The sequence below is a fragment of the Hylobates moloch genome, unplaced genomic scaffold (assembly GCF_009828535.3).
Source record: "Hylobates moloch isolate HMO894 unplaced genomic scaffold, HMol_V3 SCAFFOLD_12, whole genome shotgun sequence".
NCBI classification, from domain to species: domain Eukaryota; kingdom Metazoa; phylum Chordata; class Mammalia; order Primates; family Hylobatidae; genus Hylobates; species Hylobates moloch.
Window position 1 is genome coordinate 26,264,217 of NW_026652287.1, and position 19,010 is coordinate 26,283,226.

Here is a 19,010-nt window from a genome sequence, read left to right on the forward strand (position 1 = left end):
GTTCCACATGTAGTATTATCCACATCCCTGGTTCCCCAAATCAATCCTGATTTGGCATGGGAGATAATTGAGTCCCTCTAGTCTAACACTTTGGGGCAAGTATTATTGCCATTAGGACATATTTCTTTTCTGGGGGGATGGAGTCTTGCTCTGTCACCCAGGCTGGAGTGCAGTGGTGTGGTCTTGGCTCACTGCAACCTCCGCCTCCTGGGTTCAAGCGATTCTCCTGTCTCAGCTTCCTGAGTAGCTGGGATTCTAGGTGTGTGCCACCATGCCTGGCTAATATTTGTATTTTTTAAGCAGAGAAGGGGTTTCGCCATGTTGACCAGGCTGGTCTCGAACACCTGACCTCAGGTGATCTGCACGCCTTGGCCTCCCAAAGTTCTGGGATTACAGTGAGCCACCGCCTGGCCGCCATTAGCTTTCTTTATCGAGTACCTACTATATGCCAGGTACTTTGCTTAGATTCTTTCATGTAATACTCATAATACTATAGCTGAGAATCATTACTCTTATTTGCAGAGATACTAGTTGTCCAAAGCCAGACAGCCAGTCAGAGAATGGAAGAGATAGAGGCTATGTCTGCCTCAGTCCTTCCACAGTCTCTCTTATGGCTAGTTTGTTCTTCACATGGTAACTGGGTTTCTACCCCATTGCTGAGGCCCATGTCTCTCCCTAGGCTGCTGCCCACTTCTCAGCTTTCTGCCCCTGCCCTGGTAACCTGCAGCATCCTTCAGGCCCCTCCAAGGAGTAGGGCCTAATTTTCCTCTGAAAAGGCTGCCTCTGGCTAGTGGAGCCATGCCCCGACTCTAGCCTGGTGACTCCATCTCAGCCTCCTGTGAACAGGCTTCCCTGATGCCTGCAGCCTGCCTGTACTTCCTCGTGGAAGTACTGGATGGAAGGCTTGGAGGATAAGCAACAGGGAGAAAGGCATGCCCCTCTGACTTCCTAGGAGAGAAGTGGTGATTGCCGAAAACATGATCATAGTGGTGAATGAAGTCAGGTCTGTAAATTGAAAAGACTTCAGTTAGAGTCCTGTTTATTCCATAACAGTGGAAATACTGCAAACTTTTCATCCAGATTGAAAATTAAAACAAAATCTGGAGGAGGGAAGACTGACTTGCAGGGTTCTAATCCTGGCTCCACTACTGAGGAGTATCGTATCTCTAAGCCTCCATTCCCTTTCTGTGAAATGGGGATAAAAGCAGTATTTACTGCATAGGTTTTGGTAAAGATTTCTAAAAAGTGCTTCTAGTGCTTGGCACATCGTAGATGTTTAATAAAGGTTAGCTGTTATTACTACTATTATATCATGGAGGCACTACCACTACTGGGCTCAAGAGATCAGTGTCCTGCCCTAGGTGTTTGAGACTTTCTTGCCTATGTTTCTGAGTGTCACCCAGCCAGGATCCCTACTGTGGCTCCGCTCACCTATCAAGACTTTTGTTCTGTCACTGAGACACCCGGTGGCTGACTATTAGTGTGGCCTGAGCCTGGAGATGTCCACCGCTTTTGGACAAGGACTTGCCCTCCAGAGGACCCTCCACTGTCCCCTGATGCCAGCTCATTCCCTGGGCATCAGGCTTAGGTCAGGTCCTGGGCCTTCTTGTCTGCTTCTCTAACTCTGATTAAGAAGCTCTGCCCAGCTGATTCTTGAGTTGATAGATTTTGAATTCATTTGCCTTACTTAGCTCTTCTTGCAGGCAGCCGTACTCCCTTTTTTATATGAGCAGTCAATTTCTAGCAGAACGTCTAGAAAAGATCAGCTGTTGTGTGGATTCAAACAAATCTGTGCAAAATCAGTGTCCTTAGCAGGCATCTGTCTGTTTGAAGCCTGTTCAAGCCTCACGGGGAAGGCTGATCCACATCCTTAGTTTCCCGAGTGGCTTTTGTAGAAGGTGTATTCTCCAGTTTTAACCTCCCTTCCTACTCTCTTTATTTTAGGCCATTTATTGTCGAGTGATAATGTTCTTCCAGGTGAGAAGGAAAAGGAAGGAGGGAGAGTGGCCTTAGCTCAAGCGCTAAGGCTTGGAAGTTAGGTGTGAAATGGACAGATGCAGTGTTTCCCTGCAGAAGGTGGAGCTGACAGGATCTCCCAATGGACTGGATGTGAAGGGTGAGGGAAAGGGGAGAATCCAAGTTTGTGGCTTAAGCAATTGGGTGGAGGGGAGTGGCAATCTAAGACCTGGGAAAAACAGATTTGGGGCAGAAAATTAAGAGCTCTGGTTTGGCCGTGTTAAGTTAGATTTCGAGTCAATTTAATCTGGAGCTCAGGACTAAATATATAACTCTGAGAGTTACCAGCATTTGTAAAATGAAGATAATGATGTCTTCCTACTATTAGGGTGAAATAAGATAGCTTATGTAAAATGCTTGGCATCTGTAGGCATCTAACAAATGGAAACATTATTAGGCAGAAAGGAGAGTTCTGATAAGTTCTTACACCTTACAAGCATAAACAGTGAAAGAATCAGAAGCAAATGATTCCAAATTATTAGTAAAATTAAGTTTCCTGAGGTATCTGTTTCAATCTTCTGAACTCTCTGCCCTTTGTCTCTCAGCTCAGTGAAGTACTAGGAGATGATTTCCTTAGGAATACCAAGCAAATTTTCTATTTCTTTTTCCATGTTCATATTTAGTTCATTCTGAACATTGGCACCTTGTGAAAACACCTGTGATGACTTGCAGTTGGGGTCCCTAAGTGTAACAGTATTGGAAGGCTCTCAATAAAATAATTACAAAAATGCCTAACATTTATCATATTCTAGAACAAAATCAGACACTTTACATACACAATTTCATGTTCACTATGAGGTAGGTATAATTATTATTTTCATCTTGTAGCAAAAGAAATCCAGGCTCAGAGAGGTTAAGTGCCTCGCTCAAGGTCACAGGCTAGTCATGGCGGATTTGGGACTCAATCACAAGACTACTGAACTTTACAGCTTATTGTGCAGTGTAGTCTGGAGAAGATGTTCCTGAATCCCCTACATGCAGATTTGCATTTTATTTATTTATTTTTTTTGAGATGGAGTCTCACTCTGTCACCAGGCTGGAGTGCAGTGATGCAATCTTGGCTCACTGCAACCTCCGCCTCCTGGGTTCAAGCGATTCTCCTGCCTCGGCCTCCTGAGTAGCTGGGACTACAGGTGCGTGCCACCACATCCAGCTAATTTTTGTATTTTTAGTAGAGATGGGGTTTCACCATGTTGACCAGGATGATCTTGATCTCTTGACCTCATGATCTGCCCGCCTCGGCCTCCCAAAGTGCTGGGATTACAGGCGTGAGCCACTGCGCCTGGCCTCAGATTTGCATTCTTTAATTGCTTGACAATGTTATAAGTCAATGGCATTTCTACACCTGTTCATCCATTCATCCACTCATTCATCCAACAAATATTTACTGACAGCCTAAAAGTATGGCTAGATAGGATATAGTAGTGAACAAGACAGATGTGGTTCCTGCCCTCAAAGGCTTACATTATAGTGGTAGAGACAAACAGTGAACAAGTGAACAAACAAGATAATTTAGGACTGTGATACTAGCATAAGTTGTAACCTCAACCGATATTAAAGACCTGGAAGACTTGAAACCAATTGTAAAGTCAAGGTGTACCAGATACATCCACCATCCATTTACCAATGACTTTTCTCAGCTATAGGAGAAAGCCATCCTCATCAGAGGAAAAATGTCTCCCTTCATTATTCTGTGGCTGAGAAGAATTAGCTGTCTTAAAAGCAGCCACCAAATATTCCTGCCAGTGGGGTGGAATTGGCCTAAGAGTGTCAGGTGATGAAAGACCTTGGATCACACCTTTGGCCCTAACCAACTCTGTGACCTTGGCCAAGTCTCTCAACACTCTGGTTGATACATCTGAAAAGAACAAGCATTTGTACTACCTTTTACAGTTTACAAAGAGCTTTTACCAGGCATAGTCTTATCTCCTCCTTCTAGTAACACTATGAACTAAATAGATGGGGATGATTTTTTAAAATCTTCATTTCTAGGATGAGGAATTGAGGCTTGAAAGGCAGAGCCAGCTCTTGAATCCAAGCCTGGGACTTGAAGCCTGGCACTCTTCCCATAGCAGCATCTGCCCCTCAATGTTTCTGGACCTCTCACCATGTATTCTTCATCCTAGTTGCTGGTTACATGCCTTCCCCCCATCCTATCAGCTGTGTTTTACTTATCTCTCCAATAGTGTATGGGACCCAATAGGTGTTGGAATTAAGCAAATGAAATGAAATGAAATGAGAGTGAGTTTTGAGATGAATAAGCTACACATGAACATAAGGGGGGACTGCCACTAGTTTTGTTGTTGGTAACTGTGGCAGAGAGGAACAGCTGTCCATTAGAGATTTGAGTGCCCAGTGAGGGACCACACTCCCCAGCCTCTGCTGCATTAAGGTGGGGCCGTGGGACCAGCTCCCGTCAATGGAATATGGGCAGAAGTGCTATTTTATTTCTGGGCTGACAAGGATAAGTAGAGGGTATGCCTTCCTAGTAGTTCTTTTCCCCACCCATCAGCTGAACAAAGAGGACTCCAAGGCTCTAGGGCAGGGTGGAAGGAGCCTGAGTCCCTGAATCACCCCCAGCAACCAGCCTTCCAACCAAGAACAAACGCACTGGATTGTGACATGAGTGGGAAATAAACCTCCAGTGCGCTAAGATTTGGAGAGTTATTTGTTACAGCAGCTAGTATTGTCTTAACCAGTCACGAATCATTATTTGTCCTGATCTCAGTGATCTTTGGAATGTAAGATAGAGCCAAACCACAGTTCAAAAGAAAGCAGGGACTTTTCTTTCTTAAAAGAAAAAATTCACTGAAATCGTTGCTCAAGTAATTTGGGAGATTTTAAAGTACATTTTAGAAGTCTAGTGGATAAAAGTCAAGAGAAGGAAGAACAGTACTTCTTTACCAACACACTCCCATCTTGTCTGGAGCTGTGTCTATGAGCAAAGTGATAGTGGAAGTGCTCAACAAACATTTGCTCCTAAAGGACACAGCCGTGGGAAGGCAGAAAAGTACGGGAGAAGAGCATTTTGTACCTGACATCATTTTTATACCCCTCCACCTACAACAGCACCCCTTCCCCACAAAACACACACCAAAGGAATTTCTGGGATCTCTTCCATCAATAACTACTGGGTTTTTTATAGTCCTTTTAGAGACCACATTATCTTCCCTCAAAAAATAATGAAGTTATATAACTTTATTATTGGTTATTGTTCTTCCCTCCATCCTCATTTCCTCCTCTCCATTCTTTAACTACAATATTTTAAAATAAAATGGACTTCTTACATTGTTTGTATTTAATGATGGCCCTACTGATGAGATTTGATGGAAATCTATGGATCAGACCTTGTGAATGGAGGGTAACCAGCTCCAAATGTACCAAAGTGGACAAGCCTCAGGAAAAGCCTAAATGTACAAAATAGAATAAAGCTTTTTATGTATTTTTTCCAAAATGTAAGGAAGCTTTTCTTTAGCTTCTCTGAATCTATAATCCTGGGTGTAATGATATGCTGGCAAAATGGTCTTCCTAGTGTGCTGATAGGGCAAGAGGCAGTTCACCAGTTCAGTCAAAGGAGGAGGCCAAGCCCACTGCTATACACATGTATGGTCTATAAAATGGGGATAATAATCATACCTGCTTCATGGGATCTCATGAAGATGAAGTGAGCTAACGGGTATCCAGGAAGGGCTTCTAGATGCCAGGCCTGGCACCTAGCAGGAACTCATGAAATATGAGCTAGTGTTATAAGATTTTTAACACCGAGTATTCACAGCTCAACCCTTGTTGACCTACCTCATCAAAGTTGGCTCTTATTACAGTGTCCAGTATTCTCTGACAGTGTGTTCTGTACATCATAATAAAGGTAGAAACCTGTGGGGGTGGGTAGAGGATCAACAACAAAGACATACATTAATACACATTGCTGCTGCCCTTGGACTTTCAGTTTTTAAGTCATTTCTTCCCTGTGGGGGGATGGAATTCACCTAACACCTGCTCAGCCTACTAGACCCAGGTGAGACTGATTTTCATTAGGTGGCATTCTCTGACCCTCGGCTCCCTCCTCTGTGCTCACACAGCACGAGTGTGTTTCTCCCTGAGATATGGAATGCGCTGGTTTCTCCTTCTGCCCCTCTTTTCCACCCCCTGAGACTGTGAGCTCTAGGAAAACAAAAATGGTATCTTATTCATGCTCATGTAGCCAGCACTTAGTACAGTGCCTGGCACATAGAGCTAAGCAGGGTTATGAAACTAAATTCTCTTCATTGGGTGAGATCACTAAAAAGTTAAAATCCAATGTATAGTTATATGAAGAAGTGATTCTGCCTAAGTCACTGTAAGACATTTGGAAATTATCTGCAATGTGCCTAGCAAAAAAAAAAAAAAATTAATCTCCCCCTCCATTTATCCAATACTTTTTTTATTTTTATGTTTTTTTTTTAATTACCTGAGAATTTTAAATCCATGGTGCAGGAAGTTCATTTGTGTATTTATTGACAAAAAAGCAAATTTAAGAAAAAATATTTATCTATTTCTTAGATTTAATGTATCCTTTACAGATACAAGTTCATTTTCCTCATTTTAGAATATAGACATGCATTTTATATAAACTTAATTTGACTTATACAAGCATCTGTCTCCCTGGTTGACTCTAAGCTTTCTGAAAGCAGGACTCATCTCATTCTTCGCTGCATCCCAGATCCTAGTGTGACATGGAGACTTAGTAGAAGCTCAATACATGTTAGAGCAGCACTGGGTTGCATCAATAGGTGCATTAAAGATGTGATACTTGGCTGGGCCCGGTGGCTCACACCTATAATCCCAGCACTTTGGGAGGCCAAGGCGGGCAGATCATGAGGTCAGAAGTTCAAGACCAGCCTGGCCAACATGGTGAAATCCCGTCTCTACTAAAAATACAAAAATTAGCTGGGTGTGGTGGCGGGTGCCTGTAATCACAGCTACTTGGGAGGCTGAGGCAGAATTGCTTGAACCTGGGAGGCGGAGGTTGCAGTGAGCCGAGATTGTGCCACTGCACTCTAGGCTGGATGACAGAGCAAGACTCTATCTCAAAAAAAAAAAAAAGAAATGTGATACCCCAAGGGAAACTTCCCCAAATTTGTTTTTCCAGTAACTTGCTCCAAATATTCTATGATCAAAACTATCACATTCACTATACCTATAAAATCTTCTTTGACTGTTAGACTATGATTTCACCAAATCCCCTGCAGCACATGGGAAAATGGACTTTATCCTGTGGAAAAGCAATTCAGAGGGGAGCGGTTCTTTCCTCATGAAATGAGACAGCATAAGATCATAGGACAGGTATGTAGGTAGATAGACAGAAGACAGATGATAGGTAGATAGACAGATAGGCATACATGATAGAGATTGATAGAGCAAATTTTATTTTAGAATAGTTTTGGATTTACAGAAAAGTTGTAAAGATAGTACTGGGAGTTCCCATATGCCTCACCCCAATTGTTAACATCTTGCATTACTAGGGTATATTTGTCACAACTAATAAACTGATGGTGATAAATTGTTATTAACTATAGTCCATGATTTTTTTTTTATTTCTTTTCTTTTCTTTTTTTTTTTTTTTTTTGAGATGGAGTTTCGCTCTTGTTGCCCAGGCTGCAGTGCAATGGTGCAATCTTGGCTCACTGCAACCTCTGCTTCCCAGGTTCAAGCAGTTCTCCCACCTCAGCCTCCAGCTGGAATTACAGGTGCCCACCTCCACGCCCGGCTAATTTTTTGTATTTTTAGTAGAGACAGTGTTTCACCATGTTGGTCAGGCTGGTCTCGAACTCCTGACCTCAAGTGATTCACCCACCTTGGCCTCTCAAGTGCTGATATTACAGGCATGAGCCACCTCTCCCGGCCTGGATTTCTATCTATATTTTTAAACTCACTGTTTTGCAATAAATGTGTGTGTGTGTGCGTGTGTGTGTGTGTGTGTGTGTGTGTGTGTGTGTGTGTGTGAGAGAGAGAGAGAGAGAGAGAAACCACCCACCCCAAATAGTCACTTCAGTTGTGGTTACCTTCTCCTCAGGCAGGCTGGCTGGCAGATTTAGATCTTTGACATTGGGAAATTCTGGCAGCAGCGTTCCAAGTTTGGACCGGGGTGAATATGCCACTGTCTGTTTGCTCACTTCTTTCTTGCCCGTCTCACTCACCCAGGCAGCTCCTTTCTTGGAATACATCACATCATAATACTGGGAGCTTTCTTTCACTGCAATGCCATAGTAATGGTACCTGGGCCACAAGGAGAGGGAGAGAGAGAGAGAAAAAAAAAAAAAGAGAGAGACCCACATGCACTATTATTAAGTGAGGTTTCCTGAGTAGGGAGTGTTGCCCAAGGCCAAGGAAAGCTGGGGCCATCCTACCTGGGGATAGAAGAGTTAACTCGCCTTGTAAGGCTAATATCACTGAAATATAGAATTAAACCAAAGTGCCAGCCATCAATCAGGCAGGTAAAAATAACCAAAATTGCCTCCTACAGAAAACGTTAAGTCAAATACTTTGCAAAGCAGAGAGGGGATGAAAAACTTTCCATTAGTACTTGATCTCTCATGTCTAGCCAAATGGGATCCCAGCACTTGAGGGTCCCTTCTCTGTGGGGACCCAAGCAGGATATGTTTGTGACTACTAACTGCACCTCCAATAAGAATTCATTTGGCCTATGTTTTTCTTTTTTTCTTTTTTTTTTTTTTTGAGACAGAGTGCAGTGGTGCAATCTCAGTTCACTGAAACTCCATACCTCCCGGGTTCAAGTGATTCTCCTGCCTCAGCCTCCCAAGTAGCTGGGATTACAGGCATGTGCCACCACACCCAGCTAATGTTTGTATTTTTAGTAGAGATGGCGTTTCATCATGTTGGTCAGGCTGGTCTCAAACTCCTGACCTCAGGCCCACCTTGGCCTCCCAAAGTGCTGGGATTGCAGGCATGAGCCACCGCGCCTGGCCTTGGCCTATGTTTTTCTTAATCAATAAATGGTAGTCTCAAAGAACTGTATTTTTAAAAAGGTAAATTCAGTGCTTCAGTTGACACTGAATGTAAAACGAAGACCAGAACTTTTTATTAATTTAAAATGGGCTTAATATTAGCAATGTTTTCAATTAAGACTAACAAGGGATTGGAGGCTGCATTTTGTTTAGATTTTAGCTATAATCTATTGAGCACTGGCTATATGCCAGGCACTTTGCAAAGGACTTTGCATGCATTAATTTGTAAAATAACCAATAATGGAAATTATTACAGTCTTTCTACACATGAGAAACTGGAGGCAAGAAAGCTCAAATAATTTGTTTAAGGTCATATAGCTGTTTAGGGGAAGAACAGGTTCTTGAACCCAGACAGGTCTTTTTGACTATGAAGCCACAGTGCTATCCTACTGAAAACACTGCAAGATAGTCTTATAAACTTTGATCTTATCAGAATCATTTTTAAAGTTTAAAAATACAGACTCCTGGGCCCTCTCTCAGGACCTACTGATTTAGAACATCTGGGAATGGGGCCCCGGAATCAGCACCGAATCAAGCACCACAGGGGTAATTCTAAAGCACATCAGTTTGAGATCTCTGGTACTGAGTGCTTGACACACAGTATCTTATTTAATCTCACAAAATCCCCATAAAGCTAGAATTAATTATTATCCCCATTTTTATAGATAAGGAAACTAAGGCCCAGAGAATTTAAGTCATGCACCCAAGATCACTCAGTGAGTAAGGAGCAGAGGCAGGATTTGAACCTCCCAAGTGCTTTGAACCACTAAGCCAGTGATTCTCAAACTTTACTACTAATAAGAATCACTTACAAAACATATTAAAATATCCCTGGTAGTCTAGTGGCTAGGAATAAAAGAAGAAGAAAAAAAAACATTAAAATAGAGACTCCTGGGCCACGCCCCACCCTTAAAGATTCCTATTTAGTAGGTCTAGAGTCGATTTTCACAGTCCCATGGCAATACAAATGTTAGGTCATCCGTGGACCTCGCTTTCAGAAACACCGCACAACATATTAACTACTTTTCTCTACCCATGGAGATACGATGAAAGTCACAAAATCATACAGATGAGAAGGCATTTTGAATTATGGGAAGGGCTTTTGCGAGGAGGGAAGAGATGAGCACATCAAAACCTTCCCTCTCCCCAACCCTTCTTTACTCCTGATACCATTCTGTGATATTTCTGCTTAGTGGGCATCTCGAATCTATCTGAATGCCTTCTGGGATGAAGAATTCAGACCCTCCGAAGGCAGCCCAGTTCATTTTGCCAGTATGGTTATCAGAAAATTCTTCTTTGTGCTGAGCGAAGTCTGCCTTCTGTGCCTTCTGTGTCTTCTACTACTTCCCAACTGTCATAACTGCCATAACTGCCTTCCCACCTGGAAGTCACTCCGTGGGTGGGGGAGGAGGGTGGTTCCGGTGGCTTCAGTTGGGATGACAGTTATGACACACCACCTTAACCTTAAAAAGTTCGCCTTTATAACTTCTTAAGAGCCAGATCATCTAATATGTTCAGACCAGACCATTTCTTGACTATTCAGAGATCACGTAGCTAAAATCAACAACCATAGTTAAGCTACTGCTCTGATCTCTAGTTCTTCTATTTCAGTTCTGTAGGGCACAACAACACATTCCTCACCAGCCACCCCCAGATTTTTTTTTTTTTAATTTCTTCTAAAAAAAGGCGGGGGATACATGTGCAGAATGTGCTTTTTTTTTTTGAGACAGGTCTCGCTCTGTCACCCTGGCTGGAGTGCAGTGGTGCAATCTTGGCTCACTGAAACCTCCGCCTTTCGGGTTCAAGCGATTCTCCTGCCTTAGCCTCCTGAGTAGCTGGGACTACAGGGACATGCCACCATGCCCGGCTAATTTTTGTATTTTTTGTAGAGATGGGGTTTCACCATGTTGGCCAGGCTGGTCTTGAACTCCTGATCTCAAGTGATCCACCTGCCTCAGCCTCCCAAAGTGCTGGGATTATAGGCATGAGCGACTGCACCCGGCCCACCCCCCAGATTTCTTCTGCCATTGTCAATTTGCCAAGGGAGTTTCTCTATAAGGCCACAATGCAGGTTGGAGACAAGAGCTTCTTACTGCCTTTCAATTGGTTGAAGGTGTGACCAACTTTGGAGTATCCTTATGGAAGAGGATACAATAAAATTGATAATACAGAATTTTTAAAGGAGATATTTTGCCAACCTCGAGGTTAAAGAAAAAGAAAAACAAACAAAACAAAAACAGACTGTCCCATGTGGACAGAAGGAAATTTTCTCTGTTTATGCAGGATGGGAAACCTTTCTGCTCTCTCTTTACTATGTGTCTTTACTATTTCTACTCTTCTTAGAAATGAGCAACAAGATATTAGAGCCACTGATTCCTCAAAGACCAAGAGCTGGAGAAAAATAACTCATTTTCATTTATTCCATATCCTTCTATCCATCCACTCTTCTGTTTGACCAACATTTTGAATTGCCTATGTGTTTACCAGCAAACAAGGAAGAATCTGGATTTTATAATCTATAATCGTACCAAGGCTGAAAATTTACTTTTAAACAAATACCAGAATTTTAAAATTATAACTGAGGTTTTTTTTTTTTTTTTTTTTTCCAGAATAGTCATCTTGGAAAATTATTAGGAATTTATTCCAAGAGGTCCTTTGTTCAACAGTCTTCTGGAAATCCCTTTAGAGACTGGTTCAAGAGCTTCTGAGCTACACCAAAAAAATTAGTCTCATTATTTTCAGAATACCAAAGAAGGGTTTTTCCCAGTTTGATCATCCATTTTCTTTCCCTACCTTGGCTCCAAAATCAAACCCACCCTTGGAGGATGGGAATGGGCTGCCCAGGGATGAGAGGAGCTGGTGAGGGACAGGGGTTTGGCCCAAGGTGAGAGCACTGGATATGCTTTTGACACACCTTCAAGATAAGTCTTAAAAGTCCTATATGGTTGCCTTTCTAAAAAGTTACAGTGTTTTATAGGTCACTATGAGCTGACCTGCTCAACGTGGTCAAAATGCTTAGAAATGCTGCATAATAAGGCACCCTCTAGTGGAGTCACCTTGTACATTAGCATAATAAGGGTTCTGAGAAGTATTGCAGTAAAGGAAACTGTTTAAACTTAGTGTTTACCACACTTATAGGGCCTGCTGCTCTTCTTCATGGAACATCTATTATCGTCCAACAATTTTTGAAACATCCTTAGAGGCAAGTCCTATAAATCCAGATTTTAATGAAGGTCAAGCAGTACAGGAAGAGATTCCCTTCCCACTGACTCACATCTAGCAGACAAGTGTCTGCACAGCCTTCGGCACTCCCCTGGTCTTTACTTAAACGTAACCTCCTCTGAAAGACCTTCCCTGGCCATTCCTCTTTTGTTGCTCTCTGCTACAACTTTGTCACAATCTGATTCTCTGTTTTGTCTGTTTCCCACCAGAATGTATGCTCCTGATTTGCTCCTGTGTTCCCAGTACCTAGCACCACATATGTGACACACAGAAAGTATAAAGCATGAGTTGGTAGGTTGCTTGATGAAACTGATGAATGGGAAGCCGTGAGCTCTCATGGACCATGGTGCAGCTGGACCTTTCTGCCCAATCTCCCATGCAGGGAATAGTACAGTTTTCCTTCTCTGGTCTACTGGATACTATCAGAGCAGAGTTTGCTCAGCAAAACAGTCCAGATAACCTGGAGATCATCCAAGAGGCCACAAGGCAATCTTTTCAATGATGCCCAAGACTATTTTATAAAATATGCCTAAAAGCAGGGTGGTACAAAATCAGATTCCTTAAAGCAGCAGAGCCAACTCGTCTTGGGCTTTTGGACAACCTCTCTTTCAGGAGTCCTGAGAGAGGGGCCCTGGCTGTCATAAAGCTCCTCCATATTTCCTCTAGGCACAGACTTCTGCCAGGCCTGCAGACAGAGCTCAGGATAAAGAGCCAAGGGTGTGGCCTGTCTCGAGGCCCATAGATGTGCGCTCTGCAGGTGGAATGGCCGTCCGGTGCTTACTTTGACTGTCCTCGGGTCCCGAGTCTTCTGGTGGTTAACTGAGGAAACTGCTGTCTTATGATCTGTAAGTCAACACAAGAATCAGTTACCCATTGGGAAGAGTTGGGAGCACAGTGACTGAGTTTTACAAATAGCCATCTACAGAAGGGAGGAAAACATAGGTCCTTGGTTGCAATGACTTAATAGGAGTCTGTGAGGACCCTGGAGAAGACTACTGGTGTCAGAGTGGGGAGTGCTTGGATGGTTGTGGGGCTCTGGATACTAAGGGGGTCTCACTTGGCCACTGTGTGCTTCACTCCCTCCTACTCACAAAGGAAGGAGAGTTCTGGTTGGTCCAGAATGTGCCTCTCCGCTGTTTAAAACCCTCCAGTGGTTTCCATGGCACCTGGAACTAAAACCCACACTTAGCCTCTGTAACTCATCCTGCTTACCTTCTCTCTCTTACAATTCTCACCTTTACTCACCAGATCCCGGCCACGCTGGCTTTTTATTGTTTTCTCTATTACTGAAACACACCAGCGTTGCTCCTCATGGGGGGCCTTTGTACTGTACCCAGGAGTGGAATTTCACTCAGCTCTTCACAAGACTGCCTCCTCTTTAACCATTCAGGCATCTGGACAATGTCCTTCTGTCCAGAGGCCTTCTCGGATCAGCCAGTGTGGAGTAGCACAAGGGTCACATGGCCCTGCTTTGTCTTCTTATCACTTAACACTGCCTGAAGTTATCTTGTTCACTTACTCTCTGGGTGCTTAGTTTATGTCTCCTCCTGCTTGAACACATACTCCATGAGAGCAAGGACCTCATACAGGGTTTGGCACATGCAAAGACCTCAATCCACATTTGCTGAATGAAGGAATGAAAGCCTAGGGGTATCTTTTTTCTGTCTGAAGAGCAGAGGATGATAATTGCTGTTGCTCAGGACAACCACACCAATTCACAAGAAATCCGTGAAGAGAGAGCATCTCTCAAGGTGAAAACATAACCATGGGGCCCCTTTCCTTGGGGTTTACGGAGATGATGTTTGTGGAGAGGCATGACAGGGCAGGGGTTACATGCAAGAACTCTGGAACTCGACTACCTGAATTGAATGCAAGCTCAGGCATTGGTTAGGCTGGATGCCCTTGGGCAAGTTATTTAGTATCCACATGACTCAGTTTCCCCATTTGTAAAATAGGAATGGTAATAACCTCTAGAGTTATTGTGAAATTTTAAAAAGTTAATGTATGTAAATAGCTGGCAGTAGTGCCTGGCAGTTAGTAAGTACTTAATAAATGTTACCCATTATTACCACTGACTGTCCTGATGACCCTTTTACTTCCAGGCATTTTTTTAGTGTAACCAAGACTCCCTTCCCTCCTGGTACAGCATTGAGCAGACACACATGGTCAGAGAGAGTAAGCCTTCATGAGAAGAGATGCTGTTGCTGATTTCTTATTGGTAGGGCATAAACCTTGAGTGCTTTCTCTAGGGATGGGGATGAATCTCTATTCATCTATTCACCCCTCTTTTATCCACACCAATACTCTCATTGATTGATTTACTCATTCACTCAACAAATATGGACTGTGACCCTGTTAGCTGTTTGAACTGGGACATACTATTTAACCTCTCTGTGCCTGAATTTCCTCCTGTGGCATTTGAGGAGTAAGGGGTTGTGTAGTCTTCCCCTAACTGGAGGGCTAGGTGTTAGTGATCTCAACTAAATGGCACCAGTGGGATGGACAGAAGTGCACAAATTAGTGAGAAATTGAGAACCTTGAAGACTGACCATTTCTCTACACTGGGGAGCTGACCACCTCCAGTGTGGAGAATGGATGTGGCAGCATTTCAGCATCTGAAAATCGTTGACAAAAAGATGTACTTCACAAGAATGTTTAGAGAATCTAATGTGATAGCATCATGAAACCACTTTTGGAAGTAAAAAAAGGCTTTTAAAATATCATCTCATGGTGATAATACTGAACAAAATGATGCAACAATTCTCTGAATTCTTTAAGGGTACCGCTTTGTAGGCAATAAATCCCATCTCTTTAACCCTGACTCTTGTAAACTGAGGATCCAAGCTTTTCACTTTATGTCCCTCTCAAATTGTTGTGACCTGAGTAAAAGGCAGTGATTCAAGATGGGGTCAGTAACAGTGCTCTTTAAACACTTTGTCTAGCAGTGCAGCCTAAGACTGCACCCAGGTTTAGTGGCCTCATCACCTTGGATTTATATTAACCTGTGGCCAAGCCCTTCAGACTTTCATTATATGCATGGCTTCAGAGCCAGGATTTGAAGCAGCTAACGCACACTACTGAACAGACATAGACATGCTAATAGAGACAGAAGGAAAACAAGGGAAGCATAAAAATTGAGCCAGGGGATTTTTCACATTGGTTAAAAGTGGGTTCTGAGTTTCCTAACCACCCAAGCAAAGAAGATAATACAATAGAGTTCTAGGAGTCCCAGTATCAATATAAGTGCATACTAGTTGCTTAGAAAAAGCAGAAATTTTCCTATGTTTAGGTCTGGAAAATTTCTCCTATACAAATGGACACAACAGTTAAGTATCATGTTTTTTGGGTTTTTTTTTGTTTTTCTGAGACAGAGCCCCCACTCTGTTGCCCAGGCTGGAGTGCAGTGGCACGGCTCGGCTCACTGCAACCTCCACCTCCTGAGTTCAAGTGATTCTCCTGCCTCAGCCTACCGAGTAGCTGGGACTACAGGCACACACCAACAAGACTGGCTAATTGTATTTTTAGTAGAGACAGGGTTTCGCCATGTTGGCCAGGCTGGTCTCGAACTCCTGACCTCAAGTGATCCACCCACCTCAACCTCTCAAAGTGCTGGGATTACAGGTGTGAGCCACTGCACTTGGCCAGTAAGGCACCATGTTTAACCCTCTGTTATTCACAGACATTTTGGAAAGGATAATATTCAGTGCTGTCAAGGCTGCAGTAAAACTGGAATACTCAGATGGCTGATGATATCATTTATTAGCACAACCCTTCCCCAAAGCATTTTTAAAATACACATGAAGCCATAAAGTACTTTTTTTTAATCTATTAATTCCAAGGAAATAATCTAAAATAAGGAAAAGCTAAATGTAAGTCTACTAATGAGAGTGAAAAATTTGAAACAACATAAATGTCTAATGATAGGAAACTGTCTAAAAACATGATAGTATATATACACCCGGTAGAAATTATGAGATAGCCATTAAAAATGATGGTAACAAAAACTATGTCACAACACAGAAAATGCTTATAATGTTAAATGAAATAGCAGATCTCAATCTGTGTTTATGTTATAGTTATATAACAGAGAATTGTTTGTAAAAATATAGGAATAAACAGGTAATGTGGTAAAATGAAAATGTATATTCGTTAGGGCATTGGGATTGTGGGTGGAACAAAAAGGGTTTGTATATTTATGTACTAAATCAACTTTTTGTTTTTTGCAAATAGAAAAGGATTTCCTTATTGAAATAACTGAAAGTTCAACGTAATCTTGGAAGAAGCACCTAAAATCTACCAGAATGTTATAGTGTTGTTATTTTTTTCTTTCTTTCCTTTTTTCAAAACATAAATCATTTCCTATTTTCTATAAACAATATGTAGATAATTAAAGAAAGCAGCATTGTTTTGTTTGGTTGCTAAGTCTTATGATTACTTGATTTAAGAGACTGGGCTAAGTTCTGAAATCTTTCTAAGTGTTTATCCAAATAGTATCCTACATAACATCTATAAAGCAACACAGGCCAAGCCCTTGATGCCTGGCCCTAGGTGAAGGTACCAGGGGTTGCCGACTGTGTTCTAGAGATGTGCCAGAAGGCCCCTGGGAAATGACTGGCCTTCTAGAGCCATTTGTTCTACCTCTGTGAGGCAATAACATGTACCATCAGTGTGTTTGTAATTCTATGCACTGTGATCTTGAGGAATTATCAAGCCATAGCATGGGGCCTGGGAATTCACAGATCAATTTAATCTACGACTTCCTTCATTCTTGATGGTTTTTACTTATTCTTTTTGAATAATGTATAGATCGATACATGCAGTTTTAGCATCTGTGTGACCAGCATCAATCTCTGCTGAGTTACCTAAGACAGAACAGGAGAGTCCTCCCTGACTCCTCTCTTCCTAACACTGCACAACCCCGGGTCCTACTGGTTCTGCCTTCAGGACATCTCCTGAACCTAGCCCCTTCTCTCTTTCTGCCCTTACCGCCACTACTGCACTAGTCCACTGTGATCTCTCACTGCCTGAACCACAGAAACATTCTTCTAACTGGTTTCCCTGCCACCAGTCTTGTTGCCTCACCAATGGAATTTGTTTTTTTAATTTTTTTGAGACAGGGTCTCACTCTGTTGACCAGGCTGGAGTAGTGGTGCTATCCTAGCTCACTGCAGCCTTGAATTCCTGGGCTCAAGAGATCCTCCTGCCTCAGCCTCCAGAGAAGCTAGGACTACAGGTACATGCACCACACCCGGCCTCAGTGGCAGGATCTTTCTAAAATGCCAATATGATCATTTCACTTCCTCATTGAAAATGCTGGGTGTCTTCTCGCCGCCCACTCTGAATAAAAATCCAGGCTCCTCAGGCTGGTCCATAAGGCCCTCTGTGATCGACTCCCACCCAGCTGCCCAGCCTAAAATCCAGCCACTCCCCAGAGCTCCAGGCTCATGTTGCTCCCACATCCACGATGCTGTTCCCTATGCCTGGGATGCCAAGGCCACACTGTTTCCACTCACCCCCAAGGAACTCCTAGCTTTCTCTGAGCCTCTCCCACTTGCCCTGTGACCCTTCCCATGCAGCCTTAGCTGCCTCCTTTCTCTGTTTTCCTAGTGAATTGGGAAACAGTGGTATACAGTGGTTAGGCACACAGGCTTCGGAGTCAGGCTCACCCGGGTTCCAGTCCCGGCTCAGGCACCGTGCTAACCACTTTACATGCATTATCTCAGTTAATCATCACAACAACCCAGTGCCAGGTTCCACTGCTGTTCCCTCAGTATAGATGAGTAAACTGAGGTTTAGAGAGGCTAAGCAACCTGCACAAAGCCACACAGCTCAGATGCAGACCTATGATTTGAATGCATCCAGTCCAACTTAACACTCTACCACCGCAATGTTACTGCTTCTAGATGAATGAGAATGTCTCGAAGCCTCTCATTCCTTCTTTTAACAGCAACCTTTATTTCTTTTATGTCATATTCCTGCATTTACACATTGGGTGTGTTTGAGGAATGAAATGATTTCTCGTTCTCATCAACTCTTCAGTGAAGATTTCTCTTCTATTCTCCTCATACTGACCCTCTTGGAAATGTTCTGGTGGCCTCTGCTATGAATAGGATCTGAGGGCCCTGCACCCAATAGGCTAGGGAAGGTGAGAAGCAGCTGAGGGGATGGTGACATCAGCAGACAGCCCCGTGTCTCCTCCTGGATGAAATTTCCCTGCATCCACTCAAGTGGCAATCTGGCAGTGAAACGCTCCTGCTTAATAAAATGCTAATCAAAAATCATTGTTTGCATAATTGAGGTCCCCAAGTAGGTTTACTGAAGGAATGATGCAGATCATTACCTGTCTACCTAGAGGCCTCTGGCAATTCTTCATGGTCACCTGACTTAGCAGAGGTTCTTTTGATTGAAACTCAGACACCACTCTTCGCTTCCATCTTTTCTCTCTAAATTTCCTTCCATGAACTCGAGGTTCTGTCCAAGTCAGACTACTTGGTGTTGCACTATTCCCTGAATGCTTCCCAGGTCCATACCTCTGCACCTTCTACCCTCAACTCTCTCTCCCTCCTCACTACCTGTGCCCTCAGAGCCCATCCAGCCTCCCAGCATGCACTCCGCTGCTCTGTGAGCCTTTCCCCATTACCTGACCACACAAAGCTTGCCTTTCCCCAAACCATGATTGTATGTGCCACTTCCAACCTGTGACCAAGTTCTACCCTCTATCTTCTTATTCCTGATTCTACCCATATCCTCCCATCATCTCTATGCATC

The 19,010-nt window shown here is 43.1% G+C and overlaps 1 protein-coding gene across 8 annotated transcripts in view; it reads right to left on the minus strand.

The window, feature by feature from the left end:
* The window catches only part of RFX4 (regulatory factor X4), a 176,970-nt gene that overhangs the window by 64,132 nt on the left and 93,828 nt on the right, over positions 1-19,010 (minus strand). For 3 of the 8 annotated variants that reach the window (XM_032168804.2, XM_032168803.2, XM_058425565.1), the window contains exons 5-7: positions 13,024-13,085; positions 8,058-8,271; positions 5,812-5,889 (exon numbers count right to left, since the gene is read on the minus strand). In XM_032168804.2, coding sequence (XP_032024695.1) covers positions 5,812-5,889; positions 8,058-8,271; positions 13,024-13,085 — 354 coding nt within the window. The other 5 variants (XM_058425561.1, XM_032168807.2, XM_058425563.1 and 2 more) reach the window with 5 other exon arrangements.